This window comes from Podarcis cretensis (assembly GCF_951804945.1).
Source record: "Podarcis cretensis genome assembly, chromosome: 5".
NCBI lineage: Eukaryota > Metazoa > Chordata > Lepidosauria > Squamata > Lacertidae > Podarcis > Podarcis cretensis.
In genome coordinates this window covers 29,624,979-29,651,604 of record NC_137174.1, presented here as the reverse complement: position 1 = coordinate 29,651,604, position 26,626 = coordinate 29,624,979, and the positions used below count along the sequence as shown (strand labels likewise).

The 26,626-nt window shown below is 40.4% G+C and overlaps 2 protein-coding genes across 11 annotated transcripts in view; one reads left to right on the top strand and one right to left on the bottom strand.

Moving 5' to 3' along the window:
• Window positions 1–9,491, bottom strand: part of MYPN (myopalladin) — a 65,724-nt gene extending 56,233 nt beyond the window's left edge. Inside the window, exons 1-2 of one of the 3 annotated variants that reach the window (XM_079977342.1) lie at window positions 9,368–9,491; window positions 7,848–7,915 (exon numbers count right to left, since the gene is read on the bottom strand). The gene's annotated coding sequence lies outside the window, so the exon portion shown is untranslated. The remainder of the gene's footprint in view (window positions 1–7,847; window positions 7,916–9,367) is intronic. The other 2 variants (XM_079977343.1, XM_079977345.1) reach the window with 2 other exon arrangements.
• A 5,109-nt stretch (window positions 9,492–14,600) lies between these two features.
• HERC4 (HECT and RLD domain containing E3 ubiquitin protein ligase 4) overlaps window positions 14,601–26,626 on the top strand; it is a 31,245-nt gene continuing 19,219 nt past the window's right edge. Inside the window, exons 1-11 of one of the 8 annotated variants that reach the window (XM_079975587.1) lie at window positions 14,601–14,784; window positions 15,514–15,558; window positions 18,871–18,959; window positions 19,667–19,946; window positions 20,993–21,152; window positions 21,665–21,741; window positions 22,227–22,448; window positions 22,932–23,023; window positions 24,339–24,469; window positions 24,884–25,044; window positions 26,093–26,169. In XM_079975587.1, the coding sequence (XP_079831713.1) occupies window positions 19,721–19,946; window positions 20,993–21,152; window positions 21,665–21,741; window positions 22,227–22,448; window positions 22,932–23,023; window positions 24,339–24,469; window positions 24,884–25,044; window positions 26,093–26,169 (1,146 nt within the window). In that variant the 5' untranslated portion in view covers window positions 14,601–14,784; window positions 15,514–15,558; window positions 18,871–18,959; window positions 19,667–19,720. Of the gene's footprint in view, window positions 14,889–15,513; window positions 15,559–18,870; window positions 18,960–19,666; window positions 19,947–20,992; window positions 21,153–21,664; window positions 21,742–22,226; window positions 22,449–22,931; window positions 23,024–24,338; window positions 24,470–24,883; window positions 25,045–26,092; window positions 26,170–26,626 lie in introns of all 8 variants that reach the window. The other 7 variants (XM_079975588.1, XM_079975586.1, XM_079975589.1 and 4 more) reach the window with 7 other exon arrangements.

The following is a 26,626-nucleotide window of genomic DNA, read 5'->3' as shown; positions in this document are numbered from 1 at the left end:
CCACTGGAACTTGGTACTCCCTTAAGAGTCATCATCATAAAAGAAATAAGACAACATCACACTTGGGTTGTTCTCAAGTCGTCATATTTTCTGGGTTTTCAAGTTATTAATTATATGCTATCTGCCTCATGCACTGGCACCATTCCTAGAATTGGATGCAGTATTTCCATTAATGATACATGAAATCACTTCTATTTTCTTCATCATCTAAACAAGAGTTGTAAGGATGAATTGGTTAATATACGTATCCAAAAATGTTTTATCCCTTCCACTGGGGTGTGGGTGTGTGGGTGTGTAAGAAAAACAAACAGGTCACGTTCCTGACAGCTCCAGCAACTGCAACTTGATCTATAACACCACACAAATAAAACAAAATACCAAAATGCTATTGCCCTAATCCAGCAAGGTAAATGTGTATGCCAAAATTACTCACATCTCTTGGTTCTGCCCACATGTCACCCTTTCCTCAAATCCTTCCACTGGCTTCTCACCCCATTTTGTATCCAGCACAAATGCCCTGTCCTTTAGGAAGGCAGAAATTGCTGTCTTACTCAGTCCAGATTCATAGTAGGACTTTAAACAAGGTTAAAAAAAAACATTGCCATAGGAGTTGGCGTAGTGCCCTGCCAGATATTTTTTTTTATAGTAAAAAATATTAATTCTAAAACACATTATCAGAAACAATCACACTAATGGGGATTTTTAAAAAATGCAACCAGCTCCATGTACACACATCAGAAGTTCCAAAGTTCAGCATAAATTATCTCGCAAGAAAAGCAGGCAGCCTATCAATAGGTATTAAACAGGCACAGTTGGATAGTATGTTTTATGACAGGAATTGATATGTACTTTTGTATTACGTATGTGCTGAAGCAGCAAGCAGTCATTTTATTAGTGGCTGGATTTTAAATTTAAACCATTGTTTCTTTTCACTCTGATTGCTTGCCACACTCCCTCTACTGTTCCTGAGCATGTACTACACTTTGTGAAACCTCACATCATTGCTCAAAGGGAGAACTCCAAAAAACAAGCATTAGTTTCAAATATTCAGTCTAAGGATGCTTTTGAATATGGATGATTTAACACCACCCAATCACTGCTGCTCCACTTTGAAGTGCAAATGGAATAACAACTCTGCTTCCATTTTCCCCAACACCAGATGTTTGTATGGGTTATTATCATTGTTTGCGAAGAAAGACTAAATACTCCCTTCCCTTTTTACTGAATTCCTGGTCATGATTCTGCATCCCACCCCATTTAAGAAAATAGTTTGATAAAAAGGCAATACTATTTGGAAAGGGAAGAGTTAAAGTTATAGAGTTGGGAGAATAGGCTCCGTGAAATCCAGTCTTGTATATTTTCCTAATCTCAAAAACTATTCAGTCTAAAGTTCTCTGAATGACCAATGTGGCAGAAAATTTGAAAAAAGAAGAAGTCAGGAGCTGCCAGATAAATCTGATATTATTGGTATATTTCTAGGATATTAGCAAACCAAGAAGCCAATTAAACAGTGCAATTCAAAACAGTGTCATACTTCAGCCTTTAACCTGAACTGATATTCTGACACAGAAAGCAAATACTAAGCTGGGGCAGAAGTTTCTATAAGACTCAATATGCTTCTCCTTTCACCATAAATCTGGCATAGATATTTCTTCATGCCAGTCAATACGGTTAATAATTCTAACTTTTCTAACCTTGATCCCTATCAGATGTTGATTTGGAAAATGCTGTTTAGAGTTTCACCAAGTCTATTGAAAACTTATATGACTGCATCAGCCTAAATTCCCTACCTCTAATTCTTTCACTTATCTGACTGGAATTCTTCTATTCCTTTGCTACTGAATCACTTCTTTGCTCTAGCCTTAAATTTCATTCATTTACATGTAAAGTGAGTGACAGCTGGTGTATACAATGAAAAAATATGCTGCAAAACATTTATATAGCAAATTAAAGAGTTTGCCATCCTAGTGGCACTGTTTGCTGTTTGGGAAGGAGCCAATACATTGTCACAAGAGATAATCCATCAGGGAAGACCCTGTGTGGATTGGGTGCTGCTGTTGTAGATCCCAGGGATGGATAATGCTTGAATCCTGCATTCATGGTTGCATGCACAATTCACAATGTTTTTGTATGGACAGTGAATCCCATCTCTGTCATGATCCTGTGATGTTAAATTAGGCTGAGAGATATATGGCTGCCTCAAGGTCATCCACCAAATGTTATGGCCAAGTGAGGATTTAAATCTAGATCATATTGGTCCTATTCCAACATTCTCACCACTGTAACGGGGTGAACAACCTGTGGCCTTTCAAATGTTGTGAACTACAGCTCCCAGCATCCCCATCCATTGGTCATCCTGGCTGGGGCTGATGAAACAGGGGAGTCATATGAACGCAAGAGTCCTGCTGAATCAGGCCAATGGCTACCTAGTCTAGTATCCTACTGTCCCCGTGGCCAACCACTTGCCAGTGGAAAGCCCACAAACAGAATGTGAGTGCAGTAGGACTCTCCCCTCTTGAAATTTGTTTGTTTGTTTACTGCATTTATATCCCACCTTTTTATCTAAGAAGCTCAAGGTGGCTACATGGTTTTCCTCCTCCTTATTTAATCCCCACAACAATCTTAAGAGGTAGGTTAGGCTGAGAGGCGGTGAGTGTGAGCCAGAAGAAAAAAAAGAGAGAGGCAGTGAGTGGCCCCAGATCATCCATTGAGTTTCATGACAAAGTTGGGATTTAAACCCTGGTCTCCCAGGTCCTAGTCTAACACTAACCACTACACCACACCATCAATACCATCAGCAGCTGATGGCATTCAAAGGCATGCTGCCTCTGGAAGTGGAGGATTGCCATCTGTGAAGTGGGATATATGGCAGCTCTACTCACTAGTGATATTCACAGCTCCAATCACCTATTGCTTTGGTGCCATTTCCCTCCCCGCCACCCAGCCGTCTTCTTCATTTTAGTAACAGCAGTGTTCCCACACAGCCCATCAGATATGACTATGGGTTGAGGTCACAAAGTTACGTCAGAGAGAAGGCAATGTCTACTCAGGAAGCATTGCATTGTACCTCACTCTACATTAGCTTTGTTCACTCTCAGAAACATCAAAGTACTGCCAAATCTGATTTGCTATGTGATGGTGTTACTGTTCTTAATAAGAAGGCATTTATAAAGACAAAAATGGTGCTAAGGACAATCAGGATTCACAGTGAAGTGCTGCCTTTATGCCAGGTATGCAAAAGCAGGTTGGCTAACTGAATGCATACGGTGGTGAGCAGGCTGTCTAATTATACGCCAGCGAGACCTTCTTTGTAGTGCCACCAAGCAGTGGCGTAGCGTGGGTTGTCAGCACCCGGGGCAAGGCAAGTAATTTGCACCCCGTAACCCGTGGATTTGCGCCCCCTAACCCGTGGATTTGCGCCCCCTAACCCTAACCCCCAGATGTTGCGCCCGGTGCGGCCGCCCCCCCCTGCACCCCCCACGCTACGCCACTGCCACCAAAGGAATGGCAAAAAGTCTCCCTCGGATACCCAAAAGGGGTGTGCGTTTGTTTTGTGGAGGGTAACATTTAATGAAAAGCACCTATAATTCCAGCAATCCCTCCGTTTCCCATTAAACAAACAACATATATCCCATGTACCCCACCACCACAGAAAAGTTGCTTAAATGCCTATACTATAAAGTTAAGGAAAAATATTTTCCTGAGCTTTTAAATTTGCTTCCTGAGCCAATGTGTTCCCTAATGCCTAAATTATCAGCTGAGTCACTATGACTGGGCAAAACAGAACAGGTCACAGCATTTAAAATATAGTCTGCTATGACAGACTATGCATTAACATAAACCTTTTTAGACTAGTTAGTACATGTGTGACTGAGGAGAAATCTCTCTAGCTATGAATTAAAGCTTCTTTTCCCACTGATATGCATAATTGTTTTCTCCAACAAGGAAGAGCAGACCTGGCTCACAAGCTTAGAACGAATGATCTTTTAAAAAACAATTATTTGGGTAAGTCTAAGAAACTCTAATTAAGCTATTAGAAATCCTAAAGAGAAAGCAAAACAATAACCTTACTTAACAGCTGCTTACAACAGTAGCTGCCAGTTCCAATTATTAGAAAAAGATTGTGTGTATTTTTTTAAAAAAACACAGGTTGCAGTTCTAACATTTTTAATTAAGATTTTATTGTCTATTAACATGAATGAGTTATGAGAGAGGTTGAAGAAACTGTTTGGCTTCAAGAGAACTGGTAGCTGAACAAATTTATGTAGGCCACTCAGTTTTAACTTAAACTGAATCATTACTTTTATCATTCACTAGGCTTTATTTTCTATCAGTTCAAGCACTCCTGAGAAATAAATCCTCCATACTTAGAATGAATTTTGAGATTACAATTTGAACCAACCCTTCAGATTGTGCCATATGTACAGAGTATATGAAATATAAATAAATGAGACACTGTCAGTTTTGTCATTTTAATCTGGAAGACGCAACAGATTCATTTTATGATTTTCATTCAATTGTTCGTTGTATATGAAAAATAAGATGCGCTTTAGTTTGCTAGATACCTATAGTGACAGATTGCATGCATTTGTATCTTTGTATATTAGGCGGTGAACTGTTGATTTCTAATGTAAAGGCACCAGGTGGTGGTAACTGAAGTCTTTTGTTCAGATTGCTCTTTATAGAAAATCTATTAGGAGGGGCCTAGAGTGGAAGAAACGCTGTGTGTGAAGAACAATGTAGAAGTTTCCCATAGTATTTTAGACGGAGAAGGACAAGGAAATAATGACCTTTACAAAACAAAAATATTTCCAGCCTATGCTTTATTGCAGCAGTCTTTCATTTTTTTTAACACCTTTAATGCCAATCTGCATCACAGAACCTCTTTCTGTACTGTCTATTTCTTTCTCCTTTCCTTCTCTCTCTTTCTCACCAGAAAAAGAATGCTGGTGTGATCAACATGCTAAAGAAGGAATATGGTGGGCCGGTCAGGGCTCAGACCATTTTTGGGTCCCAACCAGTGGCAAATCCTTGTGCACAGTGCACTAAAGAGGGGAAAATTCAGACAGCTACCAACTTGCAGGGGACAGAGAGCAGCTGGTAAAGATTCAGGATTTTTAAGGCTTTGAGGTTCTGGTACTAGTAAGCTGGTGCAAGAATATAAAAGGGGTTCACTCCTTGACCAAGCCTATGGTGGAAGCCAAGGGACAGACCTTAGAACTACATGGTTGTTTAGTGAAGAAAACTGGAGGGGTAGCATAGTAAGGCTGCATCCATCTTACTGTAGCCTTATGAGACTTTGCCCTTGGGTGGGGAAAATATTGTGCCCGGGAAAGGGAGATGGGAGTCAACAGACACTCAAGGAATAGTTTTGGAGAAAAAGCTTTATTTCTACCATCCATGAACTGGTAGAAGGAGCAAGTGTGTTAGTTCACAAACAAGCACGAGTTCACAGTCATTCGCACAGAGCATATATTCCCCTTCTAGTTCCCTCCCCTTTCTCCTCCTCCTCTGAAGTCCTGCCTCGAGTTCCCCTGAGCATGAACAGAAAGTTGCTGTCTTGGGACTCTTTTGGACTCTTCCCAGGAAAGGGGGTGAGAAGCCGGGGGGGGGGAGCCGTGTGGTTCAGCATGCCCAAGATGTTGCAACTGAATGAGATAAAAGTCAGTTCTCAGGCCTGCCCTTAACAGAGCCTATTCATTAGCTTTTTGAAGCCTTCTTGTACTGATAAAAGTAACGGTTTTGCTTATGCAGCAGCATCTTGTGAGAATCCACAGAAAAGCTGTAGCTGTGGATTTTTAGAAGACAAAAGGAATTTTGGACAGTTTTGAGGCCTGAGGTGATTATTGAGGGGGGGTGACTTCGGGCCTAGGTGGGGTCACCTGTCCTCACCTCCTTCATTACCATCCAAAATGACCACAATAAATCAGTGAATTTCACTTCTGAGAAACATTGTAAACTCTAATAATATAACTGTGTTAGGTTATTTCCTAACCTTCTTAGGTTTTAAATATCAGTCATTTGACATGACTAGTATAATCACAAATATCCTAATTACTGGCACATTAAAATATTTTGTTTGGAATTTCACTAGAGATCTCCCCTGCCCTCCCCATCTGCTTCAAGTCAAGATACATAATACTCAGAGCCCGTCAAATTAATTTGGCACCTGAGGTGGGAAAATCCCACAAGTGCATGTTCCTCCCCCGTGACAGCAAAAAATACCAAAATTAAGTAAGTAACTATCAATTTGCTGCCCTTTCATGATGTCCAAAATCAGCTGCTTCACTCCACCTAACAGTAGGCCCAGCCCTGCCCAGGGCAGCAAAGAAAGAGTATCTTCTGCTGTGCACAGCATTGTGGACACTCCATTCTCACTTCTACACAAACACACCAAGATGCATATGAGCTTTGGGGTCAAATATTAAGTCATTACTAAGTGGAAAACTATGGCAGTAAGAATTGTAAGGAAGGCTCTTATGAAATTATGGTTGTGACAGCGGGTCAACACATTTTAACATGTAAAAGTTCTAAGCAGGTGATAGTTGTTAAAAAATTGTATCAAGTCTGTTGCCTATAAATATCTACTATTCATATGTCCCACACAATTTCTGTGGTCAGCTGAGGTTGGCCACTTGATAGCACTCTCCATGTGTCACATGCAAATGTAAAAGTTATTTAGAAAGTCACTCTTGCTTGCCACACCCTGGTTTAGGAACTTCCTTCCCCTGCCTATCAGGAATTCTCAACTGGGTAGTTATTTAGGGGCTGGGGATAATATAAGTTTGTATATAGTCTGTGAATGTACATTTAAGAGTCTAGAGCATGGGTAGGCAAACTAAGGCCCGGGGGCCGGATCCGGCTCAATCACCTTCTAAATCCGGCCCGCGGATGGTCCAGGAATCAGCATGTTTTTACATGAGTAGAATGTGTCCTTTTATTTAACATGCATCTCTGGGTTATTTGTGGGGCCTGCCTGTTGTTTTTACATGAGCGGAATGTGTGCTTTTATTTAAAATGCATCTCTGGGTTATTTGTGGGGCATAGGAATTCGTTCATTCCCCTCCAAAAAAAAATAGTCCGGCCCCCCACAAGGTCTGAGGGACAGTGGACTGGCCCCCTGCTGAAAAAGTTTGCTGACCCCTGGTCTAGAGCATATCATATGACACATTTTCATATTTGGGTGAAGATAAACATATATTCTAAAGTACAGTATGGTGGAACATGCGCTCACTGCATTTCGAGGTTCTTATTGACATTCATTTGTGCACAAATGAACACGGAATGCATGTTTGAGGGTAAACCTCTTGCTGGCCTTCACTCTTTTAAAGGTAAAATTTGCATGTGGTCTACCTGCACATACCTGAACGCATGAATGCATACACCTCTACGAGTGAACTGATACCCTGGAAAATGGAGATTCAGAGGTCTATGCACATTCACTTGTTCAGAAATGAATGCCAGAAAAAGGATTCAAAATATTTATTTTTAGGGCACATCATATGTTGTTTGCTTTTTAGGTCACGGAAATGTGGATTTTGACCTACATAAACAATTAAGTAAATTCCTTATACAGTATGCAGAACTACTATAATGATTTATTTGTTTTTAAATGCTGGGGAGTAGGTGGATTTTGGGAATCCTTCCTATGCTGAGGGGAACTACAAGAAAGCACTTTCTTTGATCCACAAATAGATAACCTGGCCTTACAGTTCAGACATCATAGCCTCTATGAAACTTCATAGTGTTGTTTGCATGAAACACCTGATCATCAGCAACTGCCTTAGGAGAAGTACAGCTAGTACCACCAAGCATTCAGATAGAATGTAGAAGGTATCATCACTCACCAATTTTTCACTGTTCAGGATGAAATGAGGAACACGATGTTGGCTGGCTAATGTGCTGACCTGGCTGGCTTTGGAAACACAAATAGGTACAAACAGGGAACAGCATTTCATTATTTTGATCACAACCTATGGCTTCATTCACTACTCCATTCTCTCACAAGAATGAGTGGTCAGTTATTTAAAATATGTAGATCTGCCTCCTGGACCATAACTTATATTCACATGGGTGAAAAGGTCTCTTTTCTTTACTTCCAGGATTTTTTTTTTTAATATCAAACTGGTTTTCTGGGGAATGTCCTATTGACTTCTATTACAGTAGGAAAAGTATCCCAGGGAAGCTTAAGAATATTATGGTTCATGGAAGGGGTTAAAGGGGTTAAAATTATTTCCATAATGAGCAGCTTTATTATGTTTGATATTTTTTTAATGGGGTGAAAGGATGCTTTTGGGAAACCTCTTCCTTCATCCCAGGAAGTTAAATAAGGGAAGTCCTGTGACACTATCCCTGCTTTCCTTACATTGTTTTGGAACTGTTGCGTGTGGACAGTGGCCCTAATTTCTGTAATTTGTTCACTATTTAACCATCCAAGCAGTTGTGCTGCTTATTGTCCTCCTTGCCTCCTTAAACAAATATTCTATAGGTTTCTTTCCCTCCTGCAGTTTCAGTATTTCTTCTTATAGTCACATCCACGAAACATGTGACAACACATTAACATTCATTCTATGTCTCCCTGCCCCCACTGTCCCCATTTCCCTCACTTGCAACTATTCCTGCATCATTACAGCACTCTTTATTCCCAAGTGAATATTGTGGCTTCTCAGAAATATTCTGTGAGGGGAGAGGGAAACATCAGGGAAAATTCACTCTGGGAGCACAGGAAGAACAGGTTGTACATCCAGTTTTTACTAGGGCTATCAACCCATTAAATTAAACTGAAGAGACTGGTTACATTTAAATAAATGTACATTTACCTAAACCTCTAGATAGGCACTTTTTTGAGACACTGAAGGAGGTGTGTAAGGTAACTTCCAAGTTGATAAATGGCTACTGCTCATTGTTAGAAGAAAAAGAGAGAGCCCAGCTTCATATTTCTCCCTTATTGTACAGTAGTCACACATCAAAACCATAATATTCTAAACAAATAGAAGAGGTATGTCCAGAACTGTCAAACTATTACTTTAGCTGTAAAGCTTGCTGCCCTAAGTTTTAAGGATAATCTCCTTCTATTCAATCCTTTTTCATGTGGTAAAGGCCCTTGAGGCAACTAGGCTTTGAACAAGCCCTCTCAACTCCATTACAAAAACATTTGAGAATATAAAACCTACCCCTTTATTTTAAAATTAAACTGCCTTCATCCCACTGCTCACCCCACCAATTCTCAAGTAGTAAACAACTCTTCTCTTTCCCTGGTGCTCTCACTGTAATATCCTCCCTACCTCCATCCCAGAACACTTGCACGCAATGGATCACATTTAAATAATCCATTGTGGAAATTTGAATAGAAGCCAGCTCAGCTCACCGTGAGGGAAGTGGCGTGACCTGCTTGTGTGTGAGCGAGTCCCAGGTCTTTCCTCTCCAGCGCCTCTTTCCTCTCCCCACTGAAGGCTACTTGCTTCGCTGCATGCAGTCTTGACAAAGTAGTAAGAAGGCTAATTTTAGGGTACTTCATCATAGTGCCATGCAAAGACATGGTGTCATTTCAAAATCAGCAGCATGTGGCACTGCTTTGAGCTCCCTCCCCACCTTTCCTGAATTGTGGTCTCACTTTTATCTACAGTAGGGCAGCACTTGGTACTTTGTGGCAATGCACATTAAGGAACTAAAGGAAATTTCTCAGGAGTAAGTTGCCTGACTATGGAATTCCCTCTTCCAGCCTCTACTTTATTGGGCTTCTGCTGCCAGATCAAAACAAAAACTTTAGACAACAGAGGGTGCTAAAATTATGAAATTTGTGAAGGGAAGGAAAAGGAGATGGATATGTATCCAGTGTAGGGACTGAAGGGGAACATCTGTCCCCAATATTTGTCTCCAGAATTGTTTTCTGGCTTTGCTAATTTATTTATTTAGTAGACTTCTAAACTGCCTGCCATTTGAAAAGTTCCCAGGGCAGTTCCCAGGTCAGTTACTAAAAGCACAATTAAATACAAAATAAACAACAAACCAACAATTTAAAAGAGTGCAAGCAGATATTCAATTACTGTCTGGAGAAAACACAGAAGACTTAAAACTCTCTGTAATCCAAGACCTCAGACATCTAAACAATTTTACCAAAGGCCTATGAGAAGAGATGTGGTCTCCATTAACAGTGCAGTCCCACATGACCTGGAAAGCTGTCTGCGGACAATTGCTGGCTCCCTTGGCCTGAAGCGAGATGAGTGCGTCACCATACAATCACCTTTGACAGGACTTAACCATTCAGGGATCCTTTACCTTTTTACCTTTACCTTTTTGTCTGTTCAGTTCAATGGGGATTGCTCCCAAGAAAGTGTGCACAGGATTGACCCTGGCCTGAGCACTCACATTTGTTGGCTAAAGCTTGCATCCAGAACATCTATGTGCTGCCACCTCTCTCCTTAAGACCTTTATCTAAACCCACAATTGCAGCTTAACCTTTGCAAGCAGAAACTAAGGTTAAGTATATATAATTGCACTGATGCATATTCTTCTCTTGTAATTCACACCTCTGTCTTTTCATACCAAGTGGGCCACAAGAGTACTTCAACACAGAACCTGCAGATTGCACACTGATTTGTCACACTGCTGGGTGTGATAGACCCTCACACCTCCTTCCCAAAGCCCAATGCCTCACTTACACCAAGCTGGCCAAGAACAACTATAGCACTATTCATGTGTTCTAATCTCTAACAAGATGAAAAGAGAACAGGAAACAGCATAGGACTCCGCCTTCCATTTCAGCTCTGTATAATACACCCCGCACTGTTCAGGGCCCCTCAGTCCTAAGGACAAGGTTTTAGAAGTACGTATGGCTATAGGGGTAAGGAAGGGGAGAGAAACATTGGCTGGGTAAGCTGCCTTCCACTTGGGTCATCATCAGATACAGTGATACACACTAACATCAACATCACCCAGTGGGGTGCAGGGGGGGCCGGCCGCACCGGGCGCAACATCTGGGGGTTAGGGAAATCCACAGGTTAGGGGGCGCAAATCCATGGTTTAGGGGGGCGCAAATTACTTGCCCTTGCCCTGGCTGCTGATAACCCACGCTACGCCACTGACATCACCTGCATAAGTACAACTGCAGGAATATTTTAAGGGAAATTTCTTTAGCTAAGAGGGCTTGACAATTATTCATTATGTATGAACTGGCTTTTACACTGTAGCGCAGACAATTCAATAACTGATAGTACTGATAACTAAAGACTAGTACCCAGTAGAATGTAAAGATGTTAGCCCTTGCAAACTTGCAACAGATCTCTTTACTAATTATGAAAAGGCTTAAATACAAAAATATCTAAGTATTCTTTAATAGTCAAGTATCACTTCTTGTCTACATTGCCACTTGTTTCCATAGGTCCTGATGGTAATTATGCTGTTGTTTTGTAGTGTAAGAGTCTGGTTCCCTCTGCCTGCAGGCAAAGACATTGCTACTTGAACAGATCGATATAATCACAAAACAGAGAAATGTACTGAGTTCTTTTTATTCAGATGTGCTGCCACTAATTGTGATTCATATGAGAGGAATTAAAAAAAAACAAGCATTCACACTCACCAGTATGGGAGGTAATAGGTAGGAACCAACTATTGCCCAAAGCAGTGGCATCCTAGCTTTACAATTTGATCATTAGCTGCTAGACTTGTGAGAACTGAGAATCTTTTGAGACAACCATTACTTTCCTCTACTAATTGATAATATGCCCTTATCACTTCTTTCATGTTTAAAAAATAAAAATGGATCCTCCAAACTCTAAATAATTTCTATGAACCGCAGCATGCTACTATGCTGTTCTGGCACTTTAAAGACAGTCACCAAAAAAATGAGTAGAGTTACTGTTACTGCTTATTTCAAAGTGCTTTTCTGTTATGCTTCGTGTTCTGAAGATTTATGTGGATGTAATCTACCTGTCTGTATTACAGCTGTCCAATTAATTTTTAAACATGTAACACATCTAATGTCCACTGTACATACTGTTATGTACATACTTTCATGCCTCACAATTCTCTGCTGAGCAGTGTGCAAGATTCCAGGGGATTCCAGGCACTCAAGGTCTTGTTCCCACTGAGAAGCAAGGCGCAGCAGAGGCTTTAGCATCTTTTAGAAATATGCTTTAGAAGGGGGTGCAGATCTTACAGCATTGTCATTTCAAGAGCAGCTTGTTCTTCAAAGCAGCCCAACATTGCAGACAGATGCTTCCCTACCAGCTCCAAGATGGCTCTGACCTCCAGCCCCCTCACATAGGGTTCTACCTACTGTACTTCCTTTATTCTTTCCAGAAAATCCCTTGCCCAGGAACTCTGCCCCTTTTCTGTCCAGGGAAACCATTTTTCCATGTGGCCCCTGCTTCTTCAAAGCTCTCATTTCAAAACGAGCACAATTCTGTTTCACATCAAACCCCCTCCCAGACACCTTGGCAACCTTTGTCTGCCCAGGCCTAAGGATTCCTCTTTGATGGCCCATCAACACCTTTTGTCATGTTAACTCCTCTTTCCCAGGTTCTGGCTTGGAAAGGAAGCATAGCTTGCATTTTTCCACTGGCCTGGACTCTTACTCCAAATATTACCTAGATTCTGACTTCCGACTTCCATTAATTTCTTGGGTCCCCTCCCCCCCAAAAAAATAAACCCTTATAACATTATGAAAGTTTGAATAGGCAGCACAGAATTTACAACCTGATTCTAAATCCCACTTCCCCAAATAATGAGAAGTTCCAGGGGCAGTGCTGTTTTTGCTTTGCTTTGGAGAGCAATGGAAACTGAGGATAATTTTGTAATATGTGCTTTGAAGGCAAACAACATACATTTCTAACCAGGCAACAGATCTGATACCTTACATGAGATTCCTTAAGAGATGCACCTTGCACCCCAAGATGCTTGTAGCTTTCAGGTCAATTTTCTCTCTCCACCCTCTGGTAAAAAACCTGCTTCTTTTGCTCCTTCACATATACCGGCACTTCTTAATCTAGCATTTGCTAGAAATGAAATGTGTCACCTTCATAGTTCTGATCTCCAATTATTTCCTGACCATTTTCTCCTGTTGAGAAAACATTTATCAACCATCCTGGGTCATTAGCATGCAGTCTGCCTAACAAAGGAATGCCGCCTATAATGTAGAGGTTAATTAGACTGAGTTACAAAAGGAAAACAGATAATTTGGTTTAGCTTTTTAAAAAGCAAGTTTTGAATTACTAAGGACTCCTCACCAGGCACAGCAGAAAGCTAGAGAAAAAATCCTTAATAAAGAGCTTTGCATCATATTCAAACTTGCTACTGTACAACTATTCCAACAGAAACAGGTATACAGTATTAAGTGTCTTAGGCTGCAAACCTGAGCTTTCTTATTATTGCTTTACTCATACAGTTTAACCATTTAGTGTCAATTTAGCACTTTTCACTGCTTTATTTGAAACGTGTCTCCAATTAACCAGTGAATTAAAAAAATGTTAACTACTTTCCATACAAGTAATTGCCAAAACCACAGATGGCAGGCAGCATGTTAGAACAGACCTTCCCTTTTCCTTCTCACAGGAGGAAACTTCTCTCATACTGCTGGTGGTGCCTGCTGTGACATGTGTGTGCACATCATAGGAAAACAAAGAAACAAAAGAAGTCCATGGGCGCTATTCTTCAGAACTATTCCTCCTAGTCGTATGCAAATCTGTGGGAATCAATTACTGTCACAAAATTGTTTTTACGATGCCTTTAAGCCGTATTATAGGGCATCCCTCAGCAAATATATTTGGGCTTTTTACAGTATTAACATAATAGTAGGCAGAAAAGACAAGTCCCTGCACTGCCCTAAGACCATAGGAGGCAACTCCTAGGGGCTGAGGTCACTTCGGCCCCCCAATAAAAAAAATGAGGCCTCCCTCCCCCCAAATTAATGGGCATTGCCATTCAAATGGTGTTCACCCACTCAGTCTTGTGATCGATTATGCGGGGCTGGGCTTACCTCCCCCCCCCCCCCAATATTTTATATAAGGCGGCATCCTTCGCCTAGCAGCCTTGCAGTCAAAAATAGCGCTGGGCCCTGTTCCTAATTTACTCATTAGTAGGTGGGGGGACTTACTCCACAGTGAAGTGGGCCCCACTGAGTTACTTTAAAAGTGTGTGGAGACGTGAAAGGACCTGCTACCATTTCCCTCAGCTTCTAGCGAGCGAGACAGGGGGGAGATACAGTGGTACCTCAGGTTAAGTACTTAATTCGTTCCGGAGGTCCGTACTTAACCTGAAACTGTTCTTAACCTGAAGCACCACTTTAGCTAATGGGGCCTCCTGCTGCTGCAGCGCCGCCGGAGCCCGATTTCTGTTCTCATCCTGAAGCAAAGTTCTTAACCCGAAGCACTATTTCTGGGTTAGCGGAGTCTGTAACCTGAAGCGTATGTAACCTGAGGCATATGTAACCTAAGGTACCACTGTAATAAGCAACCCCATCTCTCCCCCCTCAGCGAAAGCGACACGAGGGGGAAAGCCCTTTCCGTCCGCAGGGAGAAGAGCCACAGCGTGCTTCCCGCCTGCCTCGGCTGCTCGACGCAGGCGGGCCCGGCGCTTGCGCACTGCGAGGGAGAGCAAGCAAGGCGAGCCGGCGCTGCTGGGCCTGTTTTCTCGGCGCGCGCGCCCGCCCGCCCGCCTGCTCTCCCGCTTCGGCGCTGCCGCACTCCGGGGCCCGCCTGGGGTGGAATCGTCGGGCCGAGTCAGCCCGGCAGCTTCCTCCGTCGGAGGAGAGAAGCGGGGGCGGACGCTGTCGCGCAGGAGGCTGCCGTGAGTCGGGCAGGGCAGGGCGGCCTTGCTGTGTGTTTTCCCGAGGGGGTCCACGCTGTGGTCGGGGGTGGAGAAGCGGAGGAGAAAGCGGGCTTTCTGGGCTGGTAAGGTAGCCTGCGGGAGAGCGCGGACCTCGGGGTGGAGCGCGGGGCCTGGAAGAGGGGAATGGGAGGGTCAGCGGAGCCCGGCTGCCTGCGGGAGAGAGTTGGGGCTCTCCGGGGCCTCGGTCGGGGTGGGGGGGTCGGGGGCTTCTCTTCAGCCTCCTCGTGACTCACGAAGAGGCGGCGGTGGGCGGAGGGGCAGCGCCGCCAGGAACGAGCCTTTTGGGTCTGGTGGGGTTTGACAGCTGCCACTCGCCCCTCTTCCCGAGGGGTGCGTGAGGAAAAAGTGGGGCGCTCCACATGCAGGGCTGCCGAAACCTCCGGGGGGAACGAACCCTGCTAAATAATTATATATATGTTTTGAATCCAGTCGCAGGCCTTTTAGATGAAAAACCGTTGTGTTGAGCAAATGCAGGATGGTGTGTTTTCGTGACTAAAACAGCCTAGAATAGCCCAAGCCTACATACAGGTAGTTGGGTATATCTAAAGTGAAGATAATACAGTACTCGGTTAAATATATTTATATTCTTATTTTGTTAATAAGTACCCAGCGCTTACTGAGTGACCTTTGCATCATTGGAAGGGACATCTGAAGGCAAGAGCTTTTCTTTTCTTTTTTACTTTTTAGTGAGCAGTTGGTTAGAAGGCTACCAATACGCTTTTCCTCATACAAGTAAGAAACAAGTGATAGCAATGTTACGGTTTATTTATTTGCCGCGGTTAGTGCAAAGGTACCGGAGCTGTGAACTGCATAGTAAATTCAAATTAAATATACTTTAAAAGTACAGTAATTCAAAATAAGATAATACAGAAAACTCCCAAAATACCCATCTACAGTGGTGCCCCGCAAGACAAATGCCTTGCAAGATGAAAAACCTGCTAAACGAAAGGGTTTTCCATTTTTCGAGGCGCTTCGCAAGACGAATTTCCCTATGGGCTTGCTTCGCAAGACGAAAACGTCTTGCGAGTCTTGCGAATTTCCCCCCTTCCCCCCCTTTTTCTAAGCCGCTAATAGCCTCTAAGCCGCTAATAGCTGCTAAGCCGCTAAGCCACTAATAGCGCTAATCCGCTAAGACGCTAATAGGGATGCTTCGCAAGACGAAAAAACCGCTAGACGAAGAGACTCACGGAACGGATTATTTTTGTCTTGCAAGGCACCACTGTAGTTAGTCTAGGAATCCTAGTTAGTCTTGCTACAGAAGTACTGCGGGCTTCTGTATTGAAATGAAAGCTGAAACTTGAGAAAAGGAGCTTGAAATGAAACTGAGGGCCCAGTTTCACCTCTGTTCAGGGCAATGCTCTGTCAAGGCCCGAAAGAGCTGACCTTACAGAAATTATTCACCCCAGCCTTTTATTCAAGTAGGTCCAGTAGTACTCAATGATGCTTACTTCCAAATAAGTGTATCTAGGATTGCAACTATGCTTCTCCTACGTCTGGATGTTTACTAATGTCAAACTCTGCCAGCTTCACCAAAAATGGGAGGGGGGGGGGGGGACAAAAGAGCTACTGTAAAGTTGTTGGAGACGTGACTTGAGCCCTGTGCCAGAAGGTGCTCACTTTTTAATGCTACCTGTCCAAACACATAGCCTTCAGCCAATGCTTAAAGGGTTGACCTAGATAAACTATATAAGCTCAACTGGTTACTCAGTGGGTCTCATCATATTCTGTAAGGCTTACTTCCAAGTAAGTGAGCATAATATTGTAGCCACAGTGCTCCTTCATCCAATGATTCTTTTAGCGCAACAGTTCCTGTTAACCTAGAACCACAGAGATAGCAAATCATAGCATTTCTCTTCTCCTTCTCCCCATTAGACATACTTAAGGTATGTTGAGTGGCAAGTGGGTGTTTTGCAATTTATTTGGTACTAGTCAGAGTGGTTTCATAACTGCAGCTGCCAAGTCAGAGTTACACACCCTTTGAAGGGTTAGTTTGGTAAGCCCCATCCATGGCTTAGAATATAAATCATGTGTGTGTGCCTTTAACCATACCAAGTAATTTTCATGTTAGAAATAATTTGAATTTTTTAACTTTTATGGTGATGCAGTAGTTATACATGTGGATCAGGAAATTCTAGCAGACATATACCGGTACATTAACTCCCTGCTACATTAAGTTGTGAGCTTAATGGAGGTAGGCATAAAGGAGATGTGTTTTGGAAGGTGCAATAGTTTGAAAACGGAAGTTGTGGTCCTTTTTAAAAAAACCATTTTGGAACTTGGCTTTGCACTGTTTTTCATCCAGAGTTGACAGAAAGTAGCTCTTGTGTGTAAGTTTACCCTCCATATCAATGTGCTCTATGTGGGGCTTCCCTCATGCTTGATCCGGAAGCTGCAGTTAGTGCAGAATGCCACAGCATGATTTCTGACAGTAGTGACGCCTTGTCAGCATGTAATACCTGTGCTCAGAGATCTGCCAATTTGCTGCTGGGCAAAGTGCAGAAAGAGTGGGGCAAAAGATGTGGATAAGCCCTTGGTTTTTAGACATCTGGCGATTTAGAGATATCTAGTGTTCATCCTTTATTAAGTGCATTACTGTGCTTCGTATAAGTGATGTAGCAACAATGATTCATACTGTAGGTGCTTCTGGAAAGCTCTAGGTTCATACAGTAAATCTTTTCAGAGTTATTGGGTGTATGACTAAAACAAGCCATTATTCACCTAAATAGAAAGAAATACAGTAAAGCTTTGTCGTATTACGCCCCCCGTGCCCTTTCTAATTCAGGAATTTTTGCTTTTTAATCTTCTAATAATAAAAATGTTTATACAACTAAATGGCATGGCAGGACAGCACAGCCCCTGAATTAGTGAGAGAATAAATTGGCTTGATATTGCCATTATAGTGTTCATCCTAGTGGATGATAAAGACTTCCTTGTATCTAGTGTTCAAAAATATTGATCTGGTTGTTTAGCCTCGTCATTATTGTTTCATGTCGATTCGTATTATGCCGAATCCTATGAAATGGAACAGTACAAATTCAGCAAAAGAACTTAACTATCAAAGGTGAGCACAAAGAGGAGTGTCTTCTTCAGCATATGGTGAAAGCTGTACAGTGAAGACCCTAGATGCACCCCTATGGGAAGGAAGTCCATAATTTAGGGGCCACCACAGAGTAAGCCATCTCCCAAGCCGCCACTTCTCACACTTCTAAGCATGGCAGAGCTACCAAGAGAGCTCCCTCTGCACATCTTAACACCTGAGAAGATGAGTATGGATAGAGGCTGTCTTTCAGATATCTAGGATCTAAGTTGATTAAAAGCAGTGGTGAAAATAAATGATAGAAATATGCATAAGCATGCTGAGAGCTATATAAAAACTCTCTGGATCTGCTTGAGTAACCTTGTGTTGCTGTGTGCCTGTTCCATTGCACTGAAAGTAGAATAAGCCCTTTTATTTTTTCTGAAGAAGGGTGATATATATTTTCTAGCACATTTTAATCTAATTATTATTTTTATTCTTTATTAAATTTCACACCTGTTTCTTTGAAAGGTGCCCAAGGCAGCAATTAACCAAGCAATAAAACAATATAATGAAAATTGAAAGATGTGTTTCAAAACATTTAAAAACAATTAGTAGATCAAAAAAAGTTAAAACCAGTCAAATAGCCTCATATCTAATGATTTCAGGGTTGCCAAGAACTGTTTCTTTCAGCCACTAAATGCCTGGGTGAACAGGAATGTTTTTCACTTCCTCTTGCATTTTAATAATGAAGAAGACAGGCATACCTAACTGGGGAAGGGTATTCCACATATGGGGAACCACCACTAACAACACACACACACACACACACACACACACACCCCCGCTGCCAGTTGTAGGGCCTGAATGGTTGATACTGGAGGAAGTGAAGATTTACCATGCTTTTTCTGCTAGGGGCTCTCTTTAAATTCTATTTTCAGTGATGTTCAAGTAGGGGGAAAAAGTGATTGGGTTTGGAGAAATATGAATTCCCATAACTTTTACCTAATTATGTTCTTATAACATAGGTTAAATTTGCCGTGATTGGCATGGATGTCTGAAGGCCACTTTTTTACAAGTATGTTCCAGCTCTTGGTAGCACCATCTTGAGTGTCTAGTAAGTGTGCCTGGATTTTGTTAACTATCTTGCGGTTTTCAGTCTAAAGCTGCAATCCTCCTAGCTAGGAGTAAATCTCATGGAACTCAATGGGATCTACTTATCAAGTAAAACATGCTTAGGATTGGGCTAAATATAATCTTAGGGGTTGACTTAAATGTAAAGACATGGGAGAAAATGTGTAAAAATGGTGGGGAAGAGAGAACTGTTCTTTTCCAAGTCTCAAATGTCCAGAAAATTTAATCTCCATGCTGAATTTGTACAAAAATATGCTGAATTCAGCACAAAAATTTGTCTTGCACAAAAAAATCTTTTCAGATTTGCTGTTGTGGTGCTTTCTATCCTGCTGTCATTACTGGTTTCATAAATAGTTCTGGTTATGCCTTTTTGCATCTTACTCGCTTGTAAGAGTAACACATAGCAACCACATTTGGCCTGCAATAAATGTTTGCAATTCTGATATTGAGAGGTCCAAAAATACCAGCTCTAGCAAAATACTTATTTAAAATTAGATGATTAATATTTTAGAGAACATGTAACAGTCATATTTTCATTTTTCTGCAATAGAATTCTTCTAATGAGACGTGAAATTCTTAGTGTTTTTATTTGGGCTAATCACAATAATTGAGAGATGAAGTTTGTGAATCCTATTATAAATACCAAGTCACCTGTATTTTAGTACTAACTTATTTTCCACTCCATTACAGTGATGCTGGACGTTTGAATGCTGAAGCTGGCAGATCATTGAGAAGGCTGGCAACATGTTATGTTGGGGAAATGCCTCTTTTGGACAGCTTGGATTGGGGGGCATTGATGAAGAGGTTGTCCTAGAACCCAGAAGATGCAACTTTTTCATAAACAAAAAGGTTCGAGATGTAGGCTGTGGACTAAGACACACTGTGTTTGTCTTGGATGATGGGACTGTGTATACATGTGGATGTAATGATTTAGGACAATTAGGACATGAAAAATCCAGGAAAAGACCAGGTAAGTTAAAACAGTGCCTATTAGATAATCGTATTGCTTTAGGTTCTGTATGTGGGTGCCAGTTATACTTGCAGCAGCAGTTGCTTAGATTATGGAAGTGTTTCTAGAATTACTAGAGCTTCAAGGACCTGCTCTTTTTTCCCTTCTGACTTTTGTACCACTGCTATTGCGTGAAAGCCTCTATTTATATGGAACTGAAAACACAACAAGATATTTTGTTAAGAAATTGTTGGAGATCTGTTTTTTGTATTATTTTTAACTGTAGCCCATTCAGAGGCAGTATTTAAAATATTGTTGACTTTTTATTTTTGTTGAGAAATTATGTATTAACATTAGTTGATCATTAAGTGTGTTATATTTTAAATTCTTAAAGCAGCAGCAGCTTGATTTCAGTGCTTAGAACCACTAAGGTACTTTTTTCTATTTATGCCAATGATACACTAATTGGACTAAACATGAAGTAATTTTTGGTAATACAAAGTGGGGTCTCTAGAAATAGTTTTATTGAAAATGCTTTAGTCTACAAAACTGCCTAGTCCTCAGTTGCCACTGTGTCTACCTCATGTGCTGCTGCTGATTGATAGCACTGTAGTGTTCAACTCTGTTCTAAAATAGAATTCACTAGATAGCTACTAAGGTGCAACTACATATGATTCAGGAGATAGAATCTTCCATTTTTATTGGGGCTCCCTGAATCGGATAGGGACCATGGCATTGAGAGACAGCATCCAGTTGTGTCACTTTAGTGATTAAAATTATCTCCCCCACCAAAGCAGTTACTTCAGCCAAGGGTGAAAATATATAGGTAGCATAAGTTTTGTTCTTAAGAGAGGAAGAAAAACTACAATCCTTATTAGGCACAGATTAATAGTGAAATGGTTTCCTACAAGCCAGTGAATTGTGGCTTGTAGCACCTATGACCTCAGGTAAAGGAGATCTGACATGTTTGTAGGAACACATTTTTGCTAGTTCAGTTGTGCAGTCCATCATGGAAATGTTTGGGCAAGAGCAATGTAACATTATGCTGATTTTTCTCTTGATTACAGAGCAGGTGAGTGCCTTGGATGCTCAAAATATTGTAGCTGTTTCATGTGGAGAAGCCCACACGTTAGCATTAAATGACAGTGGTCAAGTCTATGCTTGGGGTTTTGCTGCAGATGGACAACTTGGCTTGCCTGGAACTGAGGAGTATACCAGAGTGCCCAGGTAAAACTAAGTGATAACATAAGGCTTTTTTGGGGGGGCGTTTAATAAAAAAAACATTCATCTTAAAAAAATTGTTCCTTTTGCTTTTGTAAAAAGGGCTTATTGCTTCATCTTTGCATCTTTGTAATTTTTCAAGCTCAAACTAGTATGACTAGTTTAACAAGTCAACAGTAAACTATTAGTAGTTTATGAATCTGGCTTGTTTAAACTAACCATAGATAATGTTAATCCCAGTTCTGGGTGCAGATGATATGGCAAGCTGGGGTTTACTAAAAGTGAGAGTGGAAGCTTCCAAATGACTCCTTAGCTATGCAGGCAGGAATGGGTAGCATGTGAGTCCAACACTTCTGCAGCTCATTTACATCACTGAACCATAATGTTGCATATGGTCATGATGCCACATAGTATTTGAAATGTTTAAGATGCATTTTCTGTAAGGAAATAAAGCTTTGTGTTTTTATAGCATTTTGTGCAAAGGCTGTTCATTTAATTATGTCTTGTTATTCCTACAGAAACATAAAAAGCTTGTCACACATCCAAATAGTGCAGGTTGCCTGCGGCTACTATCATTCCCTTGCACTCTCCAAAGGTAATCAATCTCTGGACTGTCTGCTTGTTTTTCTGTATAAATTTAAAATACTCTTACAATGACAATAGAAAAAACCACACTAAGCATTTCACATCGTAAAATAGCCAGTGTTTGATAGCTTTGAGAGGACAGAAAGAGTAAACAAGTTTTCAGCTTTGCTCATGTTAAGGAAAGGAAATGTGTGTATTATGAGCATTTATGTTTGCCACTGATCTCCAAATTCTAAAATGTACAGAGATTCCATGCAATTCCTGGAACTATTAATATATTGAGAATTGGGCTTTATTTGGAAATGTGTGTGTAGACTTGTTGCCTACCCTACTTCTCTAGCATTTAATTTCAAAAGTACCCCTTTCTCTTGGCTGAAAAATTATTGCCACCATTTGAATTCTGTTGTGTATGATAGTGGAGTAATTTTAATTCTTAGAGTGACGTAAATTCCTACAGTTATTCTTCATCTTAAATGTGTGTCTTTTCTTCAACAGGTAGTGAAGTCTTTTCCTGGGGACAGAACAAACATGGTCAACTAGGTTTAGGTTATGAATTCAAAAAGCAGACTTCCCCACAATGGATAAAATCTTTGCAAGGGATACCTTTTGCGCAAATTACAGCGGGCGGAGCACATAGCTTTGTGCTTACTCTTTCTGGAGCAGTTTTTGGGTGGGGACGCAACAAATTTGGCCAACTTGGTCTTAATGATGAAAATGGTAAGTACACAAAATTTAAAACTATGAACTATATTACTTTCCATTTTAGTTATGATCAGATAATGTGTGCTTATTTTTGTAAAACCAAATTATGCTACTCTGCTGAATTGATGCTCAGAGCGTCTGTGTTAACGGATGAGAAATCCACTGAACTGAAAGTTGCTGAAAGGAACTGTGGATATCATTGCAGTGCAGTACTACAATAACTTTGAAATGCTTTGCATGCTTTAATTGTAGGAAATAACGGTACTTTCAAAATAGTGAATAAAATACTATATAACTTCCAGGCACTTTGCTATTTGTTGCACTGTAGTGCTTCTCTGAACAACACATACTGTGGAATTATAAACCTCAAAGTGCAACAAAACTATTTGTTATGTAAAACAATAATAGTTTATAAACTAAATCAGTAGTTTATATTTTTTTTTTATGTAAGTTGTTGCACAGTGTATATTACACTTTCTGATTTATTACAATTTTCAGATAGATATGTTCCCAATCTTCTAAAGTCACTAAGATCCCAGAAAATTGTTTACATCTCCTGTGGAGAAGATCATACTGCGGCTCTTACAAAGGTACTGTAGTAGAAATACTGTATTTCACACTCTTAACTAATTAGTAGATTTGATAGCTTTTCACATGCAGGCTGACTGCTTCAGTAGTGAGGGATTCAGCAGTCTGTAGGAGAGAAAACATGTTCATGTCACCAGTTGGTCTGCTTTTTTGTAACCCTGCACTGTTGTCAAGAGTGAATGGTTGCCCAATATTGGGTGTGAACTCCTCCTGCACCAACCCCTTCATCTGAGGGAAGATTCACACATTACAGTTGTACTGAGCCACTAGCTTGGGCAACATCAGTGAACCTGCCAAGATCACATGTTGCTTTGGCTTGCTCACACCAGCATTTATATAAGCTCGGGGGGCGGGGGGAGAGCTGCTGAAATGTAATGTGTCACTTGCTGCTGACTTGCAGAGGAGGGGGAAAAGAAAGGAGAACTTGTGCTTATTTTCCTTCAGAGCTTTACAAGTTCATGTTTAGAAATATTCCATTGCATTCAGCCTAGCTCTAATAACCATGTGGGCGGCTGCTCTGCTGATGGATGCCATCTCTCTTGCTAGTGCTGAAGCACAGTTTATAGTCTTGTGTGTGTGTTAATTTAATGCAACATACTTGGGTTTATTTACACAGCTGTCATTACATTCAGAATTGGAATATGACATTTACAGTATCTGCAAACAGAAGAATAGTTTAGGTTTTTTGTAAACAAATACTGTTTGCTTTCTCAGTACATAACATAAAGCTTATATTTAAAAACCTGTGGGATTTAAAATTCAAAATTGAACTCTTGCTTCAGGTAATGTGGAGAAATGCACTTTCTGTTCTCTTGAGCAATTCTTGCTCTGCAGTTGAAGTCATTTTGGAACAAATAAATATGAAAGTGAAAATAGTAGTCCTACTATATTGGGCAGGGCGCAATGTCCACTAATAGCATTTTACATTATCTTGTTTATCAGTCTGATATTACCACTAATTTAGGATTTTTTTAAATCAACCATGTGTTTTTAAATTGGAACTCAGCTAAAGATTACATGATTTTTTTGCATGGGTATTTTTTGTTACTTGAAATTAAAAATCAATGGTGTTTTTTTTTAAAAAAAAAGTTAATGTGATTTATTTTTGGTGTACAGGACTGTGGATTTATTTTATTGTTTATACTCTTACACAGTGAGGATGTTGTGCAGAGACTAAACTATATATCTATGAAGATAAGCATGTTTGTAAAGACACTTTATTTGTTATATGTGTAGGGCAAATATCTAGTGCTTCTCCACAGTTGTAACTATTATTTTTTGTACATAAAAAGTATTCTAACTTCAAATGTTTTTTAGGAAGGTGGGGTGTTTACTTTTGGAGCTGGAGGCTATGGGCAATTAGGTCATAACTCTACTGGCCATGAGATAAACCCAAGAAAAGTTTTTGAACTTATGGGGAGCATTGTCACACAGATTGCTTGTGGAAGGTAAGACCACAGAATGGAATAATTTTATGGGGTGTTTAGCAACTTGAAAAGTGTAAGAAGTAAGTTTACCTCTAGCTGCTGTGGTATTCTCAAAATCTTGTTGGGCACCCCAGTTATGCGCCATTATAAAGAAAAGACTGCTGTAAGTTAGATAACACATTAGTTTATGCAGCCCGGTGAATTACTTAATTGGATTGGCATGAAGGCTGTTCCATAGGCACAGTAGCATTCCATCTCAATGCATTACAAGTTCCATGCGGTTTAGAGGCCGCTCCCTCTTAATACCCTGAACAGAACATTGCAACTGTCTTCTCTTAAGTTATTGGGGATAGATAAGTCACATATAGCATATGTAATATACTACAGCATTCTCAGTTTCTTACTTGTTGAATTTCTATTCTTTCTTTGCACTAGGCAGCACACATCTGCATTTGTCCCTTCCACTGGAAGAATTTATTCTTTTGGTCTTGGAGGCAATGGACAGTTGGGCATGGGATCAACCAGTAACAGGAAAAGTCCTTTCCCAGTGAAAGGAAACTGGCTTCCTTATAACGGAGACATCCCACTAAATTCAGGTAATAATGCTTGCTTTAGTTGTATATATATTTTGGGAGTGTTAGGGGGGAATTATTTTAAGAATAGTTATATTGTGATAATGGGTAAGGGACTGGATTTGTTAGTACTGCATCTATGCCTCATGAGATTTTTGTGTTTACTGTAGAAGCAATAAATGCTGCACCAATATGTTGCAAATTGGAAACAAGGACCCCTAACATATCATAGTAACTGCTGCAAGAACAACCATTGCCAGGACATGGAAACCGTTACAGTTATTAACTATGAACCAATGATATAATGCAATTAGGCAATCAGCATTATTGGAAAAGCTGAGAGCAAAATTAAAAGTAGCAAGAAGCCAAAATAAACACGACAGATTTTTGCAGTCTGGTGTGACTTTATTGATTACAGAAATAATGAGACATAATGTAGAACAGCACCCATAGTTTACAGCGCAGTCTGGTGCGTGTGAAGTACAAGTTTTATTATTTTCCCCCCTTCCCATAAATTCCTATAAATTCTGATAGTTGTTGATACAATATACCTTTGACTTTTGATCAGTGATCTAAGCAAATACACATAATAACTAATAATTTTGGTATATACACTGACACAACTTTGTTAATATATTCAGAAATGTGTATCTGTTTATTGTTGTGTTGTTTTGCTTTTAACTTTAATTTTATATAATCACAGCATGATATGCTCTAATGTAAACAAAGATATATCTCAATGCAACCATGGTAAACTGTTTAAAGATGAAAATGAATAAAAATCCTTACCCCGCCCCCTCAAAATGCACCATTTCCCATACAAGTCAACTCTAGTTTTTCTCTGAATGAACTTGTTGATCTATGAGAGTGCAGAGCAATAACTGTGAATGTGATTCAAAAAGGAAGGTTGCTGTGTGTGGTGTAAAATGCTAGTATGCAGACCTGCTATTGGCAAAAGTTACCTGATGTTCTTGCAAAAGTGGCATCCCTCAATTTCATTCCTACCTAAATAAAAGACAAATTCTTTTCAAGCTTTCTTCTTGATGTTAACATCATGCTATTTTAATTATAGATCGTGAAGAATATTATTATGTACATAGGATTTTCTCTGGTGGAGACCAAAGCTTTTCACATTACGTTACTCTACAGGTAGTTCATTTTTAAAATCCATAAGCTGGCTTCTGTGTTTACTCAGTAAAGTGCTTAGAGCTGAATCTGATACCTGGAACTTTGACTTTGTATTAGTGTTGCTTTCCATTTGCTTCACTAGAGTATTCTTTAAAATATAGTGCAACTAGTGTAGCTTCAGTTGTGTATTATTGTATCTTAAGATAAAACTTCTTTCCATATCTTAAGTGGTCAATATGCTTTCGGATTTGGTGTTAAAGTATCTGAAACATGTTATTTGTAAGTTGTTTAGAGAAAATTAAGCTTCATTTTGTTAGCTGATAAAGCAAAACTCACAGTTCCTAAACAAAGCAATCTTTCCTTTTGAGGATTGGTGTGCATACATAATATTTAGAGTTTAGTGACTGAGCCAATCCTTATTTTAAGTTAGGGAAAGCTGTAAACTGGAAGTATGAATTCATAGAAATACAAAGTTTTA